Source organism: Plectropomus leopardus, chromosome 10, assembly GCF_008729295.1.
Source record: "Plectropomus leopardus isolate mb chromosome 10, YSFRI_Pleo_2.0, whole genome shotgun sequence".
NCBI lineage: Eukaryota > Metazoa > Chordata > Actinopteri > Perciformes > Serranidae > Plectropomus > Plectropomus leopardus.
Window position 1 is genome coordinate 15,572,593 of NC_056472.1, and position 16,923 is coordinate 15,589,515.

General features: G+C 39.7%; 1 protein-coding gene across 2 annotated transcripts in view; it reads right to left on the minus strand.

Annotated features, from left to right (window-relative positions):
- The window catches only part of igf2bp2a (insulin-like growth factor 2 mRNA binding protein 2a), a 62,974-nt gene that overhangs the window by 10,755 nt on the left and 35,296 nt on the right, over positions 1 to 16,923 (minus strand). For both annotated transcript variants that reach the window (XM_042495014.1, XM_042495013.1), the window contains exons 4-8: positions 15,395 to 15,446; positions 11,807 to 11,870; positions 9,912 to 10,202; positions 9,278 to 9,439; positions 5,514 to 5,636 (exon numbers count right to left, since the gene is read on the minus strand). In XM_042495014.1, coding sequence (XP_042350948.1) covers positions 5,514 to 5,636; positions 9,278 to 9,439; positions 9,912 to 10,202; positions 11,807 to 11,870; positions 15,395 to 15,446 — 692 coding nt within the window. The remainder of the gene's footprint in view (positions 1 to 5,513; positions 5,637 to 9,277; positions 9,440 to 9,911; positions 10,203 to 11,806; positions 11,871 to 15,394; positions 15,447 to 16,923) is intronic.

Consider the following 16,923-nt stretch of genomic DNA (forward strand, 5'->3'; position numbering starts at 1 on the left):
TGACTGAGCTGATTTTAATTGCATTTCCTGTCTCTGTGTTTATCTAACTCAAGTGTTGTTGAGAAATGCGTCACCACCATCACAAACTGACATTACAATTTCTTGCTTAGCTAACAAGCAATTTGGTGCTGCATTTCCATAAAGTTGAAGGACACGGGAGAAGACACAGATTAAAACTAGAATAACCGCCTCACGCTTGTATGCCTCCGCCAACCAGTCAGTTCAGTTACAGTTTAACACAAACCACTACACCGTGCATACGTACACACACAAATAATTTTTCATCCCGGTCACAGTCTCTCACCACTGCCGTGTAATTCAGTGCTTCCAGCTCTGTATCCCTTCAAGGACCCTCCGTACTACAACAGCTGACACATATGAATATCATCTCACTATTATTTATCTATTTTTTTCCTTATTAATACCATCATTCTGTTAATTTTTCCACCCAAATGTATTACTTTTTTATTATTATTATTATTATTATTTATTTTTTTATTTATTTTAAATATTTTTTTCCCTTACAAACACACAATCATACACATAAAAATGTGGGACATAATTAATTAACTTCCACAATATAACTGCTGCTGCAAGATAGCAGAGAGACAGCAAGATTAGAATAATTCTGACTCTTATTTCATCCATTTTTTCTGTTGTTATTTTGTATATATACTGTATATGTATCATGTTAAGTTCTGTATTTCACCTTGCTTTCTTTGTCTGTCCTTTTAGTTCCCTTTTTTCTCCCTGTTCTTATCATTGTTCTGTTTGGAAAGCCAGTAAGTTTTTTTTTTTTTGCACCAAAAAAAAGTCGCAGTTTACACCTATGTTAGTCCAGACTCAATTATAATAATAATATATAATATAATATATATATAATATAATAATATCCTTTATAGTGAAGACTTTGAAATCATTTCATAAAATGATATAAAGTGTGTGTTTTGGCGAAATGCAAGTCATTGTTATATTGCTATATTGACATATATGATTCCTCATAAGAATGTACAGTCAGAAACATACTGTATTCATTTAGAGGCTATTTTTACAGCAGAGTACAGAGGACTGAATAAAGAGCTTTGTCACATGGTGTAACAGCATTCATCTGAAGCTCAAATTCACCAAAGCCAATGAGCTTGTGGTGGACGACCAGAGGAACAGAAGAGAACAGATGATTGTGGACGTTGCTGCAAAGAAGCTACACAGAAGCAGCCAAAAGATATATACAATCAGCAGAGTTTCAAGGTGGGCACCCAAGATTAGAGTCACCCGTTCAGTAAATGACCAAAAATCTCCCCTTCTGTTCCTGAGTAACGGCCAGAAAAGTGTTTTTGCAGAACATTATGATGTCACAGTGAGGTTAACTTTGACGATGTGGATGTAAAACATCACCACCTCATCATTTTATCCTTTTAGGCATTTATGTGAAATTTGGTCCTAATTAATATTTCAGTTCTTGAGACATTGTAGTTCCCGACATTGTAGTTTGTTTTAACTACACTTTGCTCTATTCTTGAAACCCCAGCAAAGCAAGTGTGTTGGCGTGATTATGCATCAATGCGGTCTTAAAACGACATTAAGATTCATGTGAATACAATGGTCTCTTATAATTGGTTAGGAAAACTGAATCCCCCTCCCTCATTGAAATGAGCAAGAGTGGACGCAATATCAGACTGAAGTGTGTAACAGGTTGACAGTTCTGTCTGATATCAGGCAACACTTACCTAAGATATCGATACAGAATAGGATGAACAGACAGACAACCCGAGAACACAATGCCTCTGGCTGAAGCTGCCATCGGTGCAGAGTAGGTGTCGACAGATTTGCTGATTATCTGTTTTGGCATTTTATTTTAATGATCATCGATTAAATTAATTAATTAAAAAGTACAAAGAAAGTGTCAGCATGGGAGAAGCTTTTACTTTGTAAAACCTCAAGAGGCTATTTTTACTGATTCATCTTGATTTAAATTTTCACTTGACTTGATAAAAAAAAAAAAAAGTTGCTGAGAACATGCTGTATATGATGTTGAATGTTTTGATTTAACATTTGCTAAAAGCATTTAAACAACATTGTTTTGGAGTTTGCTTTATTCAAAATTCTAAATATTGACAGAAATATTTTTATTTTCATTGTAAGAACTACTACTAACTACTACTAATCAGTATCAGCCCTGAAAAACCAATATCGGTCCCTAGTGCAGAGGCACTGTAAAGAATGGTGCAAACCTGAGCCCCAGTGTTGGCCAAGCTCAACTGGTTCCTACACTTCCCATAATACAGTGGTTTCAATGTGTCTCATTCACATCACATCATCATCAGAACATTCAGAAAAATCTGTCCCATATGTAATCAAAAACTTGCATGTTAACACGAATGCTATTTACCAGAAACTTCCATAACCCTGATATGAGATGAACGCGTCATTAGATCCTTCCTGCCTGCCCACATCTTTTAAACCCGACGCCTCCTCTTTGCAATACAGACTTTGTGTTATAAATTCAGAATCTCCAAGATGAACCTGATGACATCTTTAGGGTCGTTTTCTTTTCAGATTTAACAAAGCTCCTCCAGAGACACAGAAGATATTATAAAACTCTCTTAACAGGCCGAGTAGTAACCTCATCATTATGTGTAAAATTGGTAAAGCGACCCTTTAAATAACTAGTTTGTCCCTCTCAAGGTCTCGATGTGAATGTCAGTACAGTGACAAGTGTGCGTACAGATCAAATCGATGCATCCATCCTTGCTTACTATTATTTGAGGAGAAAAACTGTTGCACAAAAAGCATAAGTGTAAAAACACTGTAGCAAGATATTTCACTTGATCTTACCATTTTGTGCCAAATCAAGACTCAATCTGTCTGAAATTAAACCACACTTAACCTCATTTAGGGTTAAAAAAGAAGTATGAGTCAAAAACTCTTTCGCTGAGAAAGTTGTTCTCACATTTTTGCAAAACACTGATTTTGCAGCTGAAGCTCACTTGGATTCGATGACAAGTTTTTTTTTTCTTCTCACCTTTTCAAGAGACTTATATGGCAGGTGAGCTGACTAAGAAAATAGCTCAGCTTATTCTGTTTTAACAACTCTATCTATTGCATGAATCAAATATAAAGTGATCGCTCCATAAAGCCTAGAAGTTGTACAAACAATAACAACATTGAAGCTCCTCTCTCCTCAGTGTCAGCGGACGTGGAGGACACTCTGAAAGGATTCCACATGAACGTCAATACTGCATGTACTTTTCCCCTTTTCAAAAAGACCCCCTCCTTCTCCGTCTCTCTCTCCTCAACTCTGTCTCTTTCTCAAGGCTCATTACATCTTCAGAGTTCACAGAGACAGAGCAATTCATTAGCTCTAAATGAACGAAGGTTGGTGAGCACGGCCTGTTAAATGGGGTGTAATCACCACCTCTCTAGTATCATGTTCGGGAGGGAAGGAGCTGTAAGCAACTCTTCACATTTGTTCACTGACAATTCAGTTCAGATAAACCACAGGCTGAAAGGCAAACAAGCACTGATGTAGAAAGGTGTGACACAAGAAGATGACATTGTTGCCTGCTGTTTGTGCTTTGGTTAAAGGAATACAGAGAACCCCAGGAATGAGTCCTAAAACCTGGATATGAGTTAGCATTTCAGCACTACAGGTTCTGTCATCTCAAATGTTTTGGTAGTTTTTGGTAGTTCACCAAAGCCTAAGAGAGTTTCGCCTTTTGTTCTATGACATAAAATAGACTTGTGAACTTTGAAGCTTTAATGTGTCTTAAAAACAGCGGTTTCTAACAAGTGGCTAAATGAGACTACATAATGTCATCATGCTAAACATGACTTTACAGTCTCGTTGTGGTGGCGATGTTGTCATGCAAGCGTAGTGTCATTCATGCACAGCCTAAAGTTAGCTTTTAACTTCTGCCGAACAGTGTTGTAGTCGAATCACCAAGTCCAAGTCGAGTCTCAAGTCACCAGTGTTTGAGTCTGAGTCACAGTAAAACAAAATCTGATGGAAAATCCAGACGGCTTTTTGACGGGGGAACCATGGAGACGCCAACTACCAAGCCGGCCCACAGAAAAGCATCATCCCTGGGGCACTCTATTTATAAATCAATACCTCACCCATTGTTACCCTGAATTTGTGAAGCTTTGTAAAAGTGGGTCAATGTTCAACAGCATTGAAATTCACATCAAAACGTTTTTACAAACTCTCACAACTCGTACAGTACAATGCAAGTCTCAGTTATTCAGTTGTATTTACTTTCACTCAAAGTGAAAGTTATGAATGCGCTCTTCAAAGCCAGATTCCATTGACAAAAACCGTAATCTGACCTCGCTGAACAAGGGAGCTGCTGCTCTACCACTGCATTGGCCATTTGGTTTACTTGTGTTATTTGATGAATCTAAACTAAGCCCTTTAAAAAACCAAAGTCACACAGTAACACAAACAAATTAACTGATCAAGACAGGAGTAGCAGCTCCCGAGTTCAGCAGGGTAAAATTACTGATTTTGTCAATGGAGTTTGGCTTTAAAGAGACTGTAGATAAGTATAACTTTTAGTTCAGTTCCTGATCAGAGAGAGTACTGAGTATGCAGCTGAATTATACTGCAAGAGTTGTGTGAGAGTTTGTAAATAAATATTTTAATATAGTTTTACTATATTAAAGAGCACCTCTATGACTTCTATTCATCAAGAATTTTTTTTGGATTCTTCATTCACCATGGAGGCATGTAAAAAAAAAAAAAACAGTTTTCTACAAGATTCAATGTAACATTATGTAAGTACCTGAGATATGAATGGTCATTTGGGGGTTGAAGTATTCCTTTAAATCAGTTAGGGCTGTACCCAACTCAGAATTATGCCAGTTGAATTGGATTTCGCTGTTCAATAAGAATATTTAGCGATTCATTTTGTTTTCCATAAAAAGTTTTAAAGTTTGAACAGGGCTTAGCAGAACATTTGGTGTGACAGTAGCATTCACGTGATATTGCAAAGAAGCTAACAGCATTAACGGCGGATTGCAAATGTGCAACAACATTTTTGTCAACACTAGATATCAACAAAAGCCAGAGACTGTATCCTATTAACTTGCTGTGAGCTGTAAGTTCACCACTTCTTCACCTTATGGTGCAGTCTCTTTCTTCCTCTGTGCTGCTGCCTGCATGTTCGAAGCTGAAAAGACTAGAGTGAATGTAAAGAGTGCTCACTCTGCAGCAAAATCTGGGGACCAAAACATGACTCCAAAATGACTGCTCGACTTGAAGGAGTCTTGGTCGACTGAGGGGATCTGACTGATGATTCGAGTCACCAACTTTTGAGGGGCAGCCCTAAAATGAATACTAGTCAGAACTGTTGCTGATCCATAATGTGGCAATCACATAAGCACTCACAGTGAAGTGTTCAGATACTTAAGTGTGTGCGAGTGTATGTGTTTGTGAAGGTGCTAGTACAGCTGGTAGCATGGCCTCAGAGTACCGTGTGCATGTGGGAAAGAGGAAGGCTGAAGAGGCAACTTACGAGGAGATGGTAATCTTGGTCCCTGTCTCCTCCTCAATCTTCTTCAGGTTGCGGCCCTCCTTCCCAATCAGACGGCCCACGAGGCAGTTGTTGGCAAGCATCTTCAGAGGGATTTCCTCGGGTCTACACATACACACACACACAGAGTCAGGTTAGGCGAGATGATAGAAGATAAGTCCCACAGAGTGTCACTGATGTGGAGTGAGGAATGTCATGGTGTGATGGGGATGAACAGGAATGTGGACAGCTGCCCAGCTGGAAGTGCTGCTGTAAGCACCGGGCACAATGTTAAGACATGAGCCTTTTATTTAGCAATGTGTGCCCAATTGTGGTTTTTACAGATTTTCACAAGAGAGAAGCTCTGTTTAAACGCATTTCCCTGTAGAGTTTTTGTCCACATGCACCCAAATGTTTCCTGCAGCAAGAAGACACTGTCCACCGCAGTTTACAATACACAAGGTACCGCTGCACCGACCACAGCTCAGAAAAGCTGCTGGTGATAGAGAAGAGAAGATCAGGGTAGAAACAAATCTGCTGATTATATGCTAAAGCCCCACATGAAAACAGCAAAACGCCCAAACACAAAAACCTAAAATATTTTCTCCTGGACTTCTGGCATTGTTTCTTGTTTTTGAATTTACTTTTAATGTTTTTCATCATGAAAATAAGAAACTGATTCATTCTTAGAATCTGTGAAACCTGGAACAACATCACTTTTCTTGTGCTGCTTTCAGATGCCTTTAATATAGTATTTAAACCTTTGAACCCTGAGCAAAGTGGTGCGATTTCTTTCATAAAACATGGGGCGAAAAAAAGGTAATAAACGCTTGGCAAGAAATGTTCCATAACCTGGTAAGAAATTAACTGATTTAGAAAATCATTAACATTAACATCATTAACATGTGGAAGCTTAAAATTTCTCTTCAGGTAGTATCACAATTTAATAAATACAGTAAAAATGCCAAAATTAAGAACATTTATGTAATATCAAACATAGATTTGGCCCTGAATCAGAAGTTACATCTCGTTTATCTCGCAGGTTTGTCTCCACTGTCACAGTTGAGAACTGGTATTCTTCTTCTTGTTATTGCGGTTGGCAGATTTAAAAAGTATTCAGGAGGAATAGGGATTGTATAAGCTGTGTAATTTCGGTGAAGTGGAAAGTGAGTTCCATTTTCTCTTGTGCCATACAAATTATAATGATTTAAAAGAGTTAATTTTCCATGAAATGGCTCGACGAAACCCTGAAGTAGTCTGGTACAGATGGGCAAAAATTGTAATGGTTGTTTAGGTCTCTAATATTGTCTGGAAGAAGATGCAGGACGGACAATTTCATTAATATTTATTCTGATTTCTTATTATTAATCAATAACTGTTTTTGCCAGTGATTTATGGATCATTCTGCAGACAATGAAAGCCTTCAGATTTGGTTGTGAATGATAAAAAAAATAATGTGCAATTGCAACAAATGGAGCCCTTTTTATCATAAATTTCCCTGGAAATCAGCGACTGCTTTTAAATTTAATGCAACTTACTAAACTGTCTTAAGTCTTTGACCTCTGTCTCTACTTCACACATGCTTTCTACCAAATTACATGGTTCTCTAACAGAAACTTTCAGAATTTACTTGAAAATAACGATCTCATAAAGTAAAGCATTATAGATGTAGTTTGTTGCTGCTGTGTTATTGTACTGATGTTCTGCTGTTTCATGCTGCTTTGTGTCTTGAGAATTCCTGTTTGCTACTGCTTTTGCTGTCTTTATGGTTGCCTGCTGTCGTTTTTATGTGATTTTAACCATTTTATAGGTTTCAAAATATCTTGCCAAAGGACTACAATTGAAAATTAGCCAGCTGGCTAACACTGGCACATGTACAGAAATGTTGATTGTGTGTTGTTCTTATAAATAAAATAAATGAAATGAAAATATTTGTTAAAAATAAAATCTAAACAGCAAACCCTGACAGTGTATGTGTGTGTGTGTGTGTAGACATTAATAAGCTATTGGGACGGGGGAGCATCATTTCTGTATTTCTGATCTATATTTCTGCTCTGTTGTACAATTGTTGGGTGTAAGTGTGAATTAAGGTTGTGGCAGGGTGTGGTGGAGGGGAAGCAGATGTTGGGAGTTTCATTTGGGCTGGGTCACACACATGTTGGTGTGTGTGTGTGTGTGTGTGTGTGTGTGTGTGTGTGTGTGTGTGTGTGTGTGTGTGGGTGGGGTAGGGGTTGTCAGGTTGGAGTTATATTATAATCTGTAAATGCTGATGTTTAAGGTTGAATTCATCTGGGGTGAGCTGCAGGGCAGTAAGCGGAGATGACTGTATTGTGCGTTCGGAGGCAGAAGTTTAGTGGTTCGGGTTTCACAGGGTGTTGGGCCGCCTTATGCTCAGTGATATTACAGGGTGTGGGGCGGCAGGGGTGATATGTTAATTACTGCAGCTGTGGCGCCCAGGCCGGGCAGTGTGCTGCTGTGTGAGCATTATTACGACTTTTGAGACGAGGACTACTGATCTGACCGATTGAGGTGGATCAAATCAGTCGGCTGATGTCTTGTTGTTTTATTACATCACATTTATTTGGCAGACGCTTCTGACTACAGCAACTTACAATAAACTCAAGAGCTAGATGGTATCAAAATGGAGGTGTGTCTTTCTGTTTTAAGCTGTTTTAAGGCATTATTTGCTGCATTCCAATAGTATTTATTTATTTATTTGGAGGAATATACCGGTGACATTTAGAGTAACAGCCTACTTACCAATACACACTTTACACACTCAGTGAGATTTAAAACATATGATGGAGACTTACTTCATATGCTCTGGAATTGCTCTTATCTGAAAGATTTTTTTAACTACATTGTTGAAATAACTTCAGATATAAAAAGTGAAATTTCATCTGACCCTAGAGTCTGGATCTTGGGAAACATACAAGGACGTCATGTGAACCATGCAAAAATACTTTGTATCAGTCTTGGTCACAGCTGGGAAACAGTGTATTCTACAAAAGTGGTAAGCTGAACTTCCTCCTTCGCAGAGGCAATGGCTAAATTAATTGAAAAGTTCACCTGAAAACAGGCGCAGATTTCAAGGGGGGACATTTACAACAGGTGCATTTGTCCTCCCAAATAAACACATTAAAGTAGCCACGGACTTAAGTTCCAACAAAATTAAATACAATCCCACCATAAACTAATAAAGAAAAGGCACAAATTGGTGCAGTTAAATTTAACCAGAATGCAAAAAACCCCATCAATCTATAAAAAAAAGAACAATTTTTGTAGTAGTAGTATGAAACTGCAAGAGGGGTTTGCCTTTTATGTTGGCAAATGTCACAACATTGACTGTGTGCAAACATCCCAGAGGGTAATGCCCCCCCCCCAGCAAACAACACACTTACACACTGATTAAAACAAACGCAAGCTTGGTGATGATGATCAGATCCTGCAGAAGCTCAAAGAGTTTTAAAAGGTAAAAGTGGAAAGCCCAATTAGACAAATGGGACTCGTTTCTTAAAAGCTAAGCTGCGATCACGTGTTAGCCTATTAGAGAGCGTCGTGTTCAATGTGTTTACTGTGTTAGTGGTCCAAGCGGGAGAATGCATAGTGAGATTAAAAGGTGTGCACGCAGGTTAAAGGATAAGATTACAGCCCTGCAGACATCATGGCTAATCTCCCTGCGGGAGTGTATATGCGCTATGTGTAAGTAACATCTGAGTGTGTTTATGTGCAGGTTTATACACATTGTTGGATGTCAAAGTGCTTACTCATTCTTCTCCTTGGTCTCCTTGGTCTCCTTGGTCTCCTTGGCCTCCTTGTGCATGATGTCCATGATCATGCGACAGGCAGAAGAGCAGCCATCGGGAGTTGAGTGGATGGTGATGGGCTTCTCTGCCGCACCTGCATTTTCCTTCCGATGAATGTCGACCCTGAGAGAGGGAGAGACAGACGGGGAGGGATAAGCACAATGTAGAGAAGGACAGAGACGAGAGAACAACATATAATCTGCTTGCACTGTTAATAACAACATTTGTCATATCGGGCCTTGGAGACCGCAAGCACATGAAAGAAGAAAATTAAGGTGTGCAAAAGAAGAGTGCAAAGATTACAATGTTGGGTATTTAAGAGAGAAGAAATAATTTAAGAATTGGATGGTGCTTTTCACAAAAGTAAATAAATATACGGTGTCAATAAACATGCCTTGAACACTTTGGACTCTTTTCCCAAATTTAACAACCTAAAGCTATTATTGTGGTTTATCTTGCATCTAATTTCAAACAGCATGTCTTCAAATTCAAGCCTAGATACGGTGTCAAAATACCTACTGAATTCAAGCTTGTACAAAATTAGAGCGAAGCTGAGAAGTACAGCAGCAACCAGGTGAGATCAGAGCACACTTACTTGGACTGTGTCTGTTTGGTGACATTCTTGATGGTGTTGCCGTCCTTTCCGATGATGGCTCCAACCATTTGAGTAGGCACGACCATGCGCAGGCAGTAGTCGTATGGTTTGTTGCGTGGAGCGCCATATTCTCCTGAGGGCCCAGGCTGACAGGCACCCTGGTCCCGGGACGACCGACCCCCACGTCGCGTGCGGGAAGCCTGGTCGGGTGGAGCAGCATCCATGTCCACAATATATGACACCTTGAAAGAGTAGTCGTCGAACTGGTGTCCTGTTAACTTCTCAAAGGCTCTGGAGTCAGGAAGTAGAAGACATTAACACTGAAATGATGGGTGTAATTGTCAGTATGAACAATTGTAATTGTCCATAAAAGTTAATTATAATATCTCAGTATAGAGGCTCTGTGTTATTTCTTGACTGAGAGTTTGCTAAACTCATTCACTAGAAGTGATTTCCAGTATAATGACTTGATAACTGAAGATGATCCACAGACCATATTATGAGCAGTTTCACGAGGGAGCTATTTTCTTTCGACCAAATTACACCAAGCAGAAAGAAGGAAGTGTGCATCTACTGCTAGCTCACAAAGCACCACCGAGCTAGCTAATGCTGATGCTCAGCTGAGGAGGACCCTATTAATTTTTACATCTCGCACTATCACCAGCACGAGTAGTTCAGGATTGGATGCTAGCACCAGCCACAAGCCAAATGCAGCTAAAATATGCAAGCGGTTGCAAGATTTGCCTTAATCACCAGCCAAAAACAATGGCTTCTATGGATGCTTCCTCCTGTGAGGTGATATGGATGGCAGGTGTAGCTTAGTAGAAAAGAAATAGCTTCTACATAAAACTGCTCACAACAAGATCTGTGGATTATCTTGAGTAACCGAGTCGTGATTTCTGGAGAGACACATTGCTGTTGAGTTTTTCAAATATATTTTTTGGGTGCTTTGAACACCACAAGCTAAGTGTCAATTCAAGTCAAGTCAATTTCATTTATATAGCCCGTTATCAGTCTAGATCTATTATTCTGGAGAGAAGGCAGACGTCTCTACAGCCAATAGCCGATGTAAGGCTAAGATAAAGAGTTTAACCTAATTTATGAGGGAAGTGTGCTATGCTCAGTCCTAAATGTGTGCCTGTATTGTTCTACCTTCATTTTTTATTTTTAAATTAAATTTATGTTTAAGTTTCATATTTGGCCCCTTAGTTAATTTGTTTATTTTTATTATTTTAGTTCTTTTTTTAATTTATATAATGCCATATGTTCTAACTGGGAGAGTTCTTAAAGGTATGAATGACTTAAAACAGATGTTTACAAAAAAGTTTGGGGGGTGATGGTGGGAGGATACTTAAGTGTTCTTAATGTGTGCCGGTAAATTTTTACATTTTTTTATATCTAAATGTTGACTGTACGGTTTCACTGCCCCTTAGTTAATGTATTTGCTTTTTTGTTATGTATGTAGATTATTTGTTTTGTTTTGTTTAATATATATAATGCCATATATTCTAATTCTAAATGTTTAAAATCAATAAACACGTTTACTAAAAAAAAGAGAGAAAATTTTGGGGGTGGGGGGTACGTGTTAATTGTAGTGTAGACAGAGGGCTTATGTGGAAAAGGAGTAACTTCCTGGAGTGTCACAGTGTTTAATTACACACATTGTGTAAAATCTGAAGCTTTCAAGGCGGATGTTCCAGTTTCGCCCATGATTTGGCCGTGCTCTGACCCTTGTGAATATTCTTTTTAACCCTCACACAAAGTACACAAACAAGTAGGTAAATAACGCTGCTCGTGTTGCTGCTGCTTGTCTGTACACACACGTAGGTAAACATTCCAACATATCACAGGCATTACTCTCAGTACTTAGCTGAGTCATTATTTGTGCTGCTTACTCTTTAGTTTCCTCCTTGGTTGAGTACGTAACATTCACCACTGCTGTTTCTGTATCAGTGTTCACTGTGAAACAAAAAAAAAGCAAAAACATGAGATAAGGTAAACAAAAATTTGGGCCACATATACATATTCACATAGCAGATCTGTGATGTTGCTGTAGGTGAGTGAGACACGTGTCCAGGTTCCCGTGTTGACCCAGAGAGCCACTTGTCTGTGTGAATCCATTACAGTCAGCACCACACTGGCGTCCCTCCAGACCCCGCTGCTGCCTCTACAGACAGGAGCTGCTAAACACAATAGCCTCTCTGCCACTTTTACAATAACAGATTTAAGTTTGACATGACAGTCTAAACAAAGCAGGAGGTCTGTGATAAAGTGCAACAACAGGGACACACCTGGGGAAGATCTGTGGTCCTGCACTGCTGCCTAGAGCAGAGCTAACTGCTGTATGCAACTCTGGAGAAAGTTGATTGTTGAGTCTCAGTTGTCTCAAATACCGACACTTTGGGTTTGTAGTCAGACGGAAACACCAACCCAGAGCATCTGCATCCGACTTCTTGAAGATAACACTCAGCCATCAACTATATTTCTTCAGTTAGACTAAGCACCTTTACCAACTGAACTTCAATTCAGATAATTCAGAACAAAGACAAAGTGGGTTGATTGTTTACTTGACTGACAAATAATTGATTTGCAACTATTTTCTATCATAAATTAATAAATTAAATAATTTTTCAAACAAAAAAAGACAAACATTTCCAAGGTTAAGCCTCTTAAAAATGATTAATTGGAAAAAAAAAGATTACTAGATTAATTGGTAATGACAGTAATTGTCAGCGCCAGTGAGAACAAATACCAAAAACAAAAACATACCAAATACTGGCCCCTAAATAATGAATCAAAAAAAAAAAAAAATCCTATGATGTGCTTTTTAGGAATAGCTACTTCCACCATGAGGTCATGTTTTTTAGTTCAGTTGGAGTCAGTTCAGTAGGATTACAGAGAAATTTTCATAAAACTTTGTGTTAGAGTGTAACATGAAAAAAATACCCCATTAAACTTTGAGGTGGATTTAAATCACAAAGTGGGGAAAAAAATCACTTTTGTTAACTTCACTTTTTGTTGTTTTTTGTACTGTAATTTTTTATATGTAAAGTGCTGTTGTGTGTACAGTCCCAACACATTTTCTTTCCACAGTCGTCAAATAGTCTTTCTCACCCCCTTCTCATCTAAAGCCTGAAATAAGTTAATAAGTTAAGTACCCAAGTTAATGAAGATCCATGTAGCAGAATGTAGCTTACACTAAACTTATATGATTGCAAAAATCTCAGTCTGCAGGAGGCTTAATAATGACTAATGAATGAGTCTATATGATACACAGCTGAAGTACATTGTAACACATGATTGATGTTGTGAAATGGTCACAGTTAGATTTCAGCAACAGTACAACTTAGGTTAGGTTTAGATTAGAAAAAAGATTATGTTTTGGCTTAAGTAAGTGCTTTTGTTATGCAACATCAGTATGCAACAACCTTACGTAAATGATGTAACATTACGTAAAAACAAGGGTGACTTTTGGTTTCATGTGGGACATAAATTTTGGTCTCCTGGATGAAAGTCCTGTTTTATTTGACCTATCTAGCTCCCCTCCCGCCCACCGCCCACTTCCTCACTCTTTTTACTACGTCAGTTGCTCTCAGCGTCAAGTATTGCCATTGATGGATTTACATTGGAGTTGGCTGAGAGCCAGAGCGTCACATAAAAACACTAAAGCATGCCTTCAGCACCATATCACATGCCGTGGGTTGTGACAAAGCTGTGGTATTTGACACCCTGGGAATGAGAACAGGCTGACAGTCCACATATCCTTGACCTGTTTCATCGAATTCTATTCCCACTTGGATTTTGCTTCTTTTCACATAACCTGCTTAATTTTGTGGGTACAGTGTAACTTTCAGTACCTGCAGTTAAAGAGAGCAAGAGTGAGACTGATAGCAGGAGAAAAAGAAACGCAGCCTGTCTTACTGACAAAATGCCTTCTGGCCTACCAAGACCTCTGTCAGAAGAGACAATGGCGTCTCTGCTTTGTCAAGAAAGGATCTCTGTTTGTATAACCGCAAAATGTCAAAATGATGAGTCAACAAAGAAGCCAGTGCTCTTTGATTGTGAGGACTGATGTCAAAGCCCGCTGAAAAAAAAAACCACCGCAGATGTTTTAGATATCTTCAGAAATACAGACATGCAACGCATATATGAGAGAAATAGTGAAACAAATGTTTTAAAGTGGACTTTTTTTGTAAAGTGTCAAAAATAAAAAGAAAACATGAGACTGAGTCTCTCTGGCAGTGAAAACAATGACTTCCAAACCTGCGAGTGTGCTGCGGACAGCAGGGTCGGAAGAGTTAAAACCAGTGAGAGTGCCCAGCTGGCTTAGAGAGGGTGAGTGGGCAGAGCCTGGCATGGTGCCCGGCCCCGGCGCTCACAGCCAGCTCTGCCCCGCCCCGCCTGCCCTGCCCCACCACGGGCAGCCTTCACCATGCCACACAAGAACATGGGACTCCTCCAAAACCTCACCCCGTAACCAGAGCACACGGACGCAGGCAGAGAGAAAAAGTGACAGGCAGACAGGAAGTTGGACAGAGACACCGAAGATGGGGACAGATACACGAGCGAGCTGGCTCTCTGGAGGCTCTGATCATACTGTGCAAATCTGACGTTCGAAGGGCTGAAGAGGAACGATGAGAAAATCCTGTGCTGGTGTTACGGTACAGATGAAGTGGACTGTTTTACGGCGGCGTCTGGGAAACTCTGTGGAGTCATTTCTCTGCTGGGTTCTCTTTTAGCACCTGTCAAGACTATAGTGGGTGGTAGTTGGTCTTGGCTGCTTTGACACACAGAGAGACACCGTGTGCTTGCATGTGTGTGTGCGTGTGTGTGTGTGTGTTTTTGTGTGTTTGTTTGTCACTGTGCGTGCACATTACTTCTTGTGCGTGCGTGTGTGTAGAAAGCAAAAAGTTCGCAGATCTGACTGCCCTGCACACACACATAAACACACACACACGTATTCCATCAGACAGTGCAAAAGCCTCACCACAGGCGCCTAGAGTGTCCTCCCTCATTACCACGATGCACCTCCCCAAAACAGACGCACAAGCAAACACGTACAGCCATCAACACACACACACACACACACACACACACACACACACACGGACACATTTCTATTGGATGTCTGCCATGTCTGCCCACTTCAATCCATACGCTGAGGCCAAGGCGACCTGTGGCAATACACGGTGCTTATTATAGAGGCTATGTGTAATTCAAACACTGCTCTCCCTGGGTCAAACTTATAAGACACACATGTACGCAGACAGACGAGATGATAAATGCTGATTTATATGCAGAGATGGGTTATGTTTAGATAATGGGTGTGTGGGTTGATGGTAACAAGGAAGTCAAGTCACACAGGGAGACTTGACTCACTGGGAGGTCTGCGTGTGTGCGTGCGCTGCTAAATAGCCACGTGCATTGAACAGTTGTGATGATGAGACGTGCAGAAGAAAACACAGAGGAGAGGAGCTCTGTACCTTGCTCCACGTTGTCTACAGTACCATACTGAGCTAGAAGGCCGTCCAAAACCTGAAGGAGAGACGAGAGCGTGGGTTAGAGACGCAACTACGCCCACTGATGCAAAGACACACATGGATACACACACACACACACATTTTGTGCTCCTGGTGCTTTTGCGGGGCAGTGATCAAGTCACAATACAGCTAGTGTTAGTGATTTAGAGAGCCAAAGTGAAATGAGAACCTCTGTTACGTTCTCGTTCCCAGCTCTGCATATAACAATGTTTAGTCGGTAGCCCTACAGATCAAACTACGACACTCTCTGTACCCCTGCAGCGGCAGTTTTGGACACTCAGGGATGTGTGTCAAATAACACTTGTTACATGCACTGTGTCTTTTTTAAAAAAAACTTTCATTATCACAAAAAATGCAGTTTCAGCTCATTGAATGCATACGGTCTCTATACGAAATAATCTTGGCTCATAGGTGAAAACGATTAACTTCTTTACGTTAGCAAACAAATGGAAGTTGTTAAGTTTAAAAAAAAACATGATTGGGCTTCAAATGTGTTACTTATGTAGTGTAATGTCACGTGATATACCATATTGGTGACCCTACAAATGAATTAATACTTTGATACAAAATATTAAAATTATTTGACAGATTCTCCTCAAAGTCAATCATCAAAGCTGCATCCACAGCAGCGGTCTGTTCTTCTAAAATAACAGGTTGTAGAACGCAGTGATCAGACGCACCCCAGATCTAAATATATTTTTTTTTAAAAAACAATAATAAACCTACTAGTAAAAGAAAGCCCCGGATCCAATAATCATTCCGTTCATACTTTTACTTGATCTTTTTAGTTACATTGCACCATTTTTGACATAAATTGATACATTTAACGATTTTTTCAGCTCTAGTCTACAATTTTTTGTGATAGCTGTTGTAAAGTTGAACTTTGTACTCAATACTTATTCATTACTGCTAGCATTTTCCTTATCACAATTCATAATTTATCTGGAAAGTTAAAAGAAAGGTGTTTAAGGGTTGATAAGGTGCCAGAGTGTATTTAAAAAGGAAAAAGAAAATCTCAGGGAAGTATCCACTGGACACTCTTTTTTAAGGTCCAAACCAAGGCCCCAATGTCCTCAGCTCCTAGAAACGCCTGACCGTAATTGATCAGAGTGGCCTTTGATTTGGACCTATACTTGCCAGATTGCAATGAAAATTTTAAGGCAAAACATATCTGGCTATGTAATATATCTGTCAAACAACCTGAGAGCGTGATTTTCCATTTGTGTCCATGTCGATATTTTTAAATTTCCTCGTCGTCTGAGAAGTTTTGCGAGTTTTCTGGGAGCTTGTAGACAGTCTGGTGGTAACCCTGAGAAATCGAGTCGTCGGGCATGACGACACAGACGCATGCACATAGAAAACAGCTTGGACCCCAGCGAGGTTACAGATGTTGACACACAGACAGTGTGTCATCCACACAGTAACAAACACTGGCGCACACAAGTACACAAATTCTGAAGTCTACAGAAGAG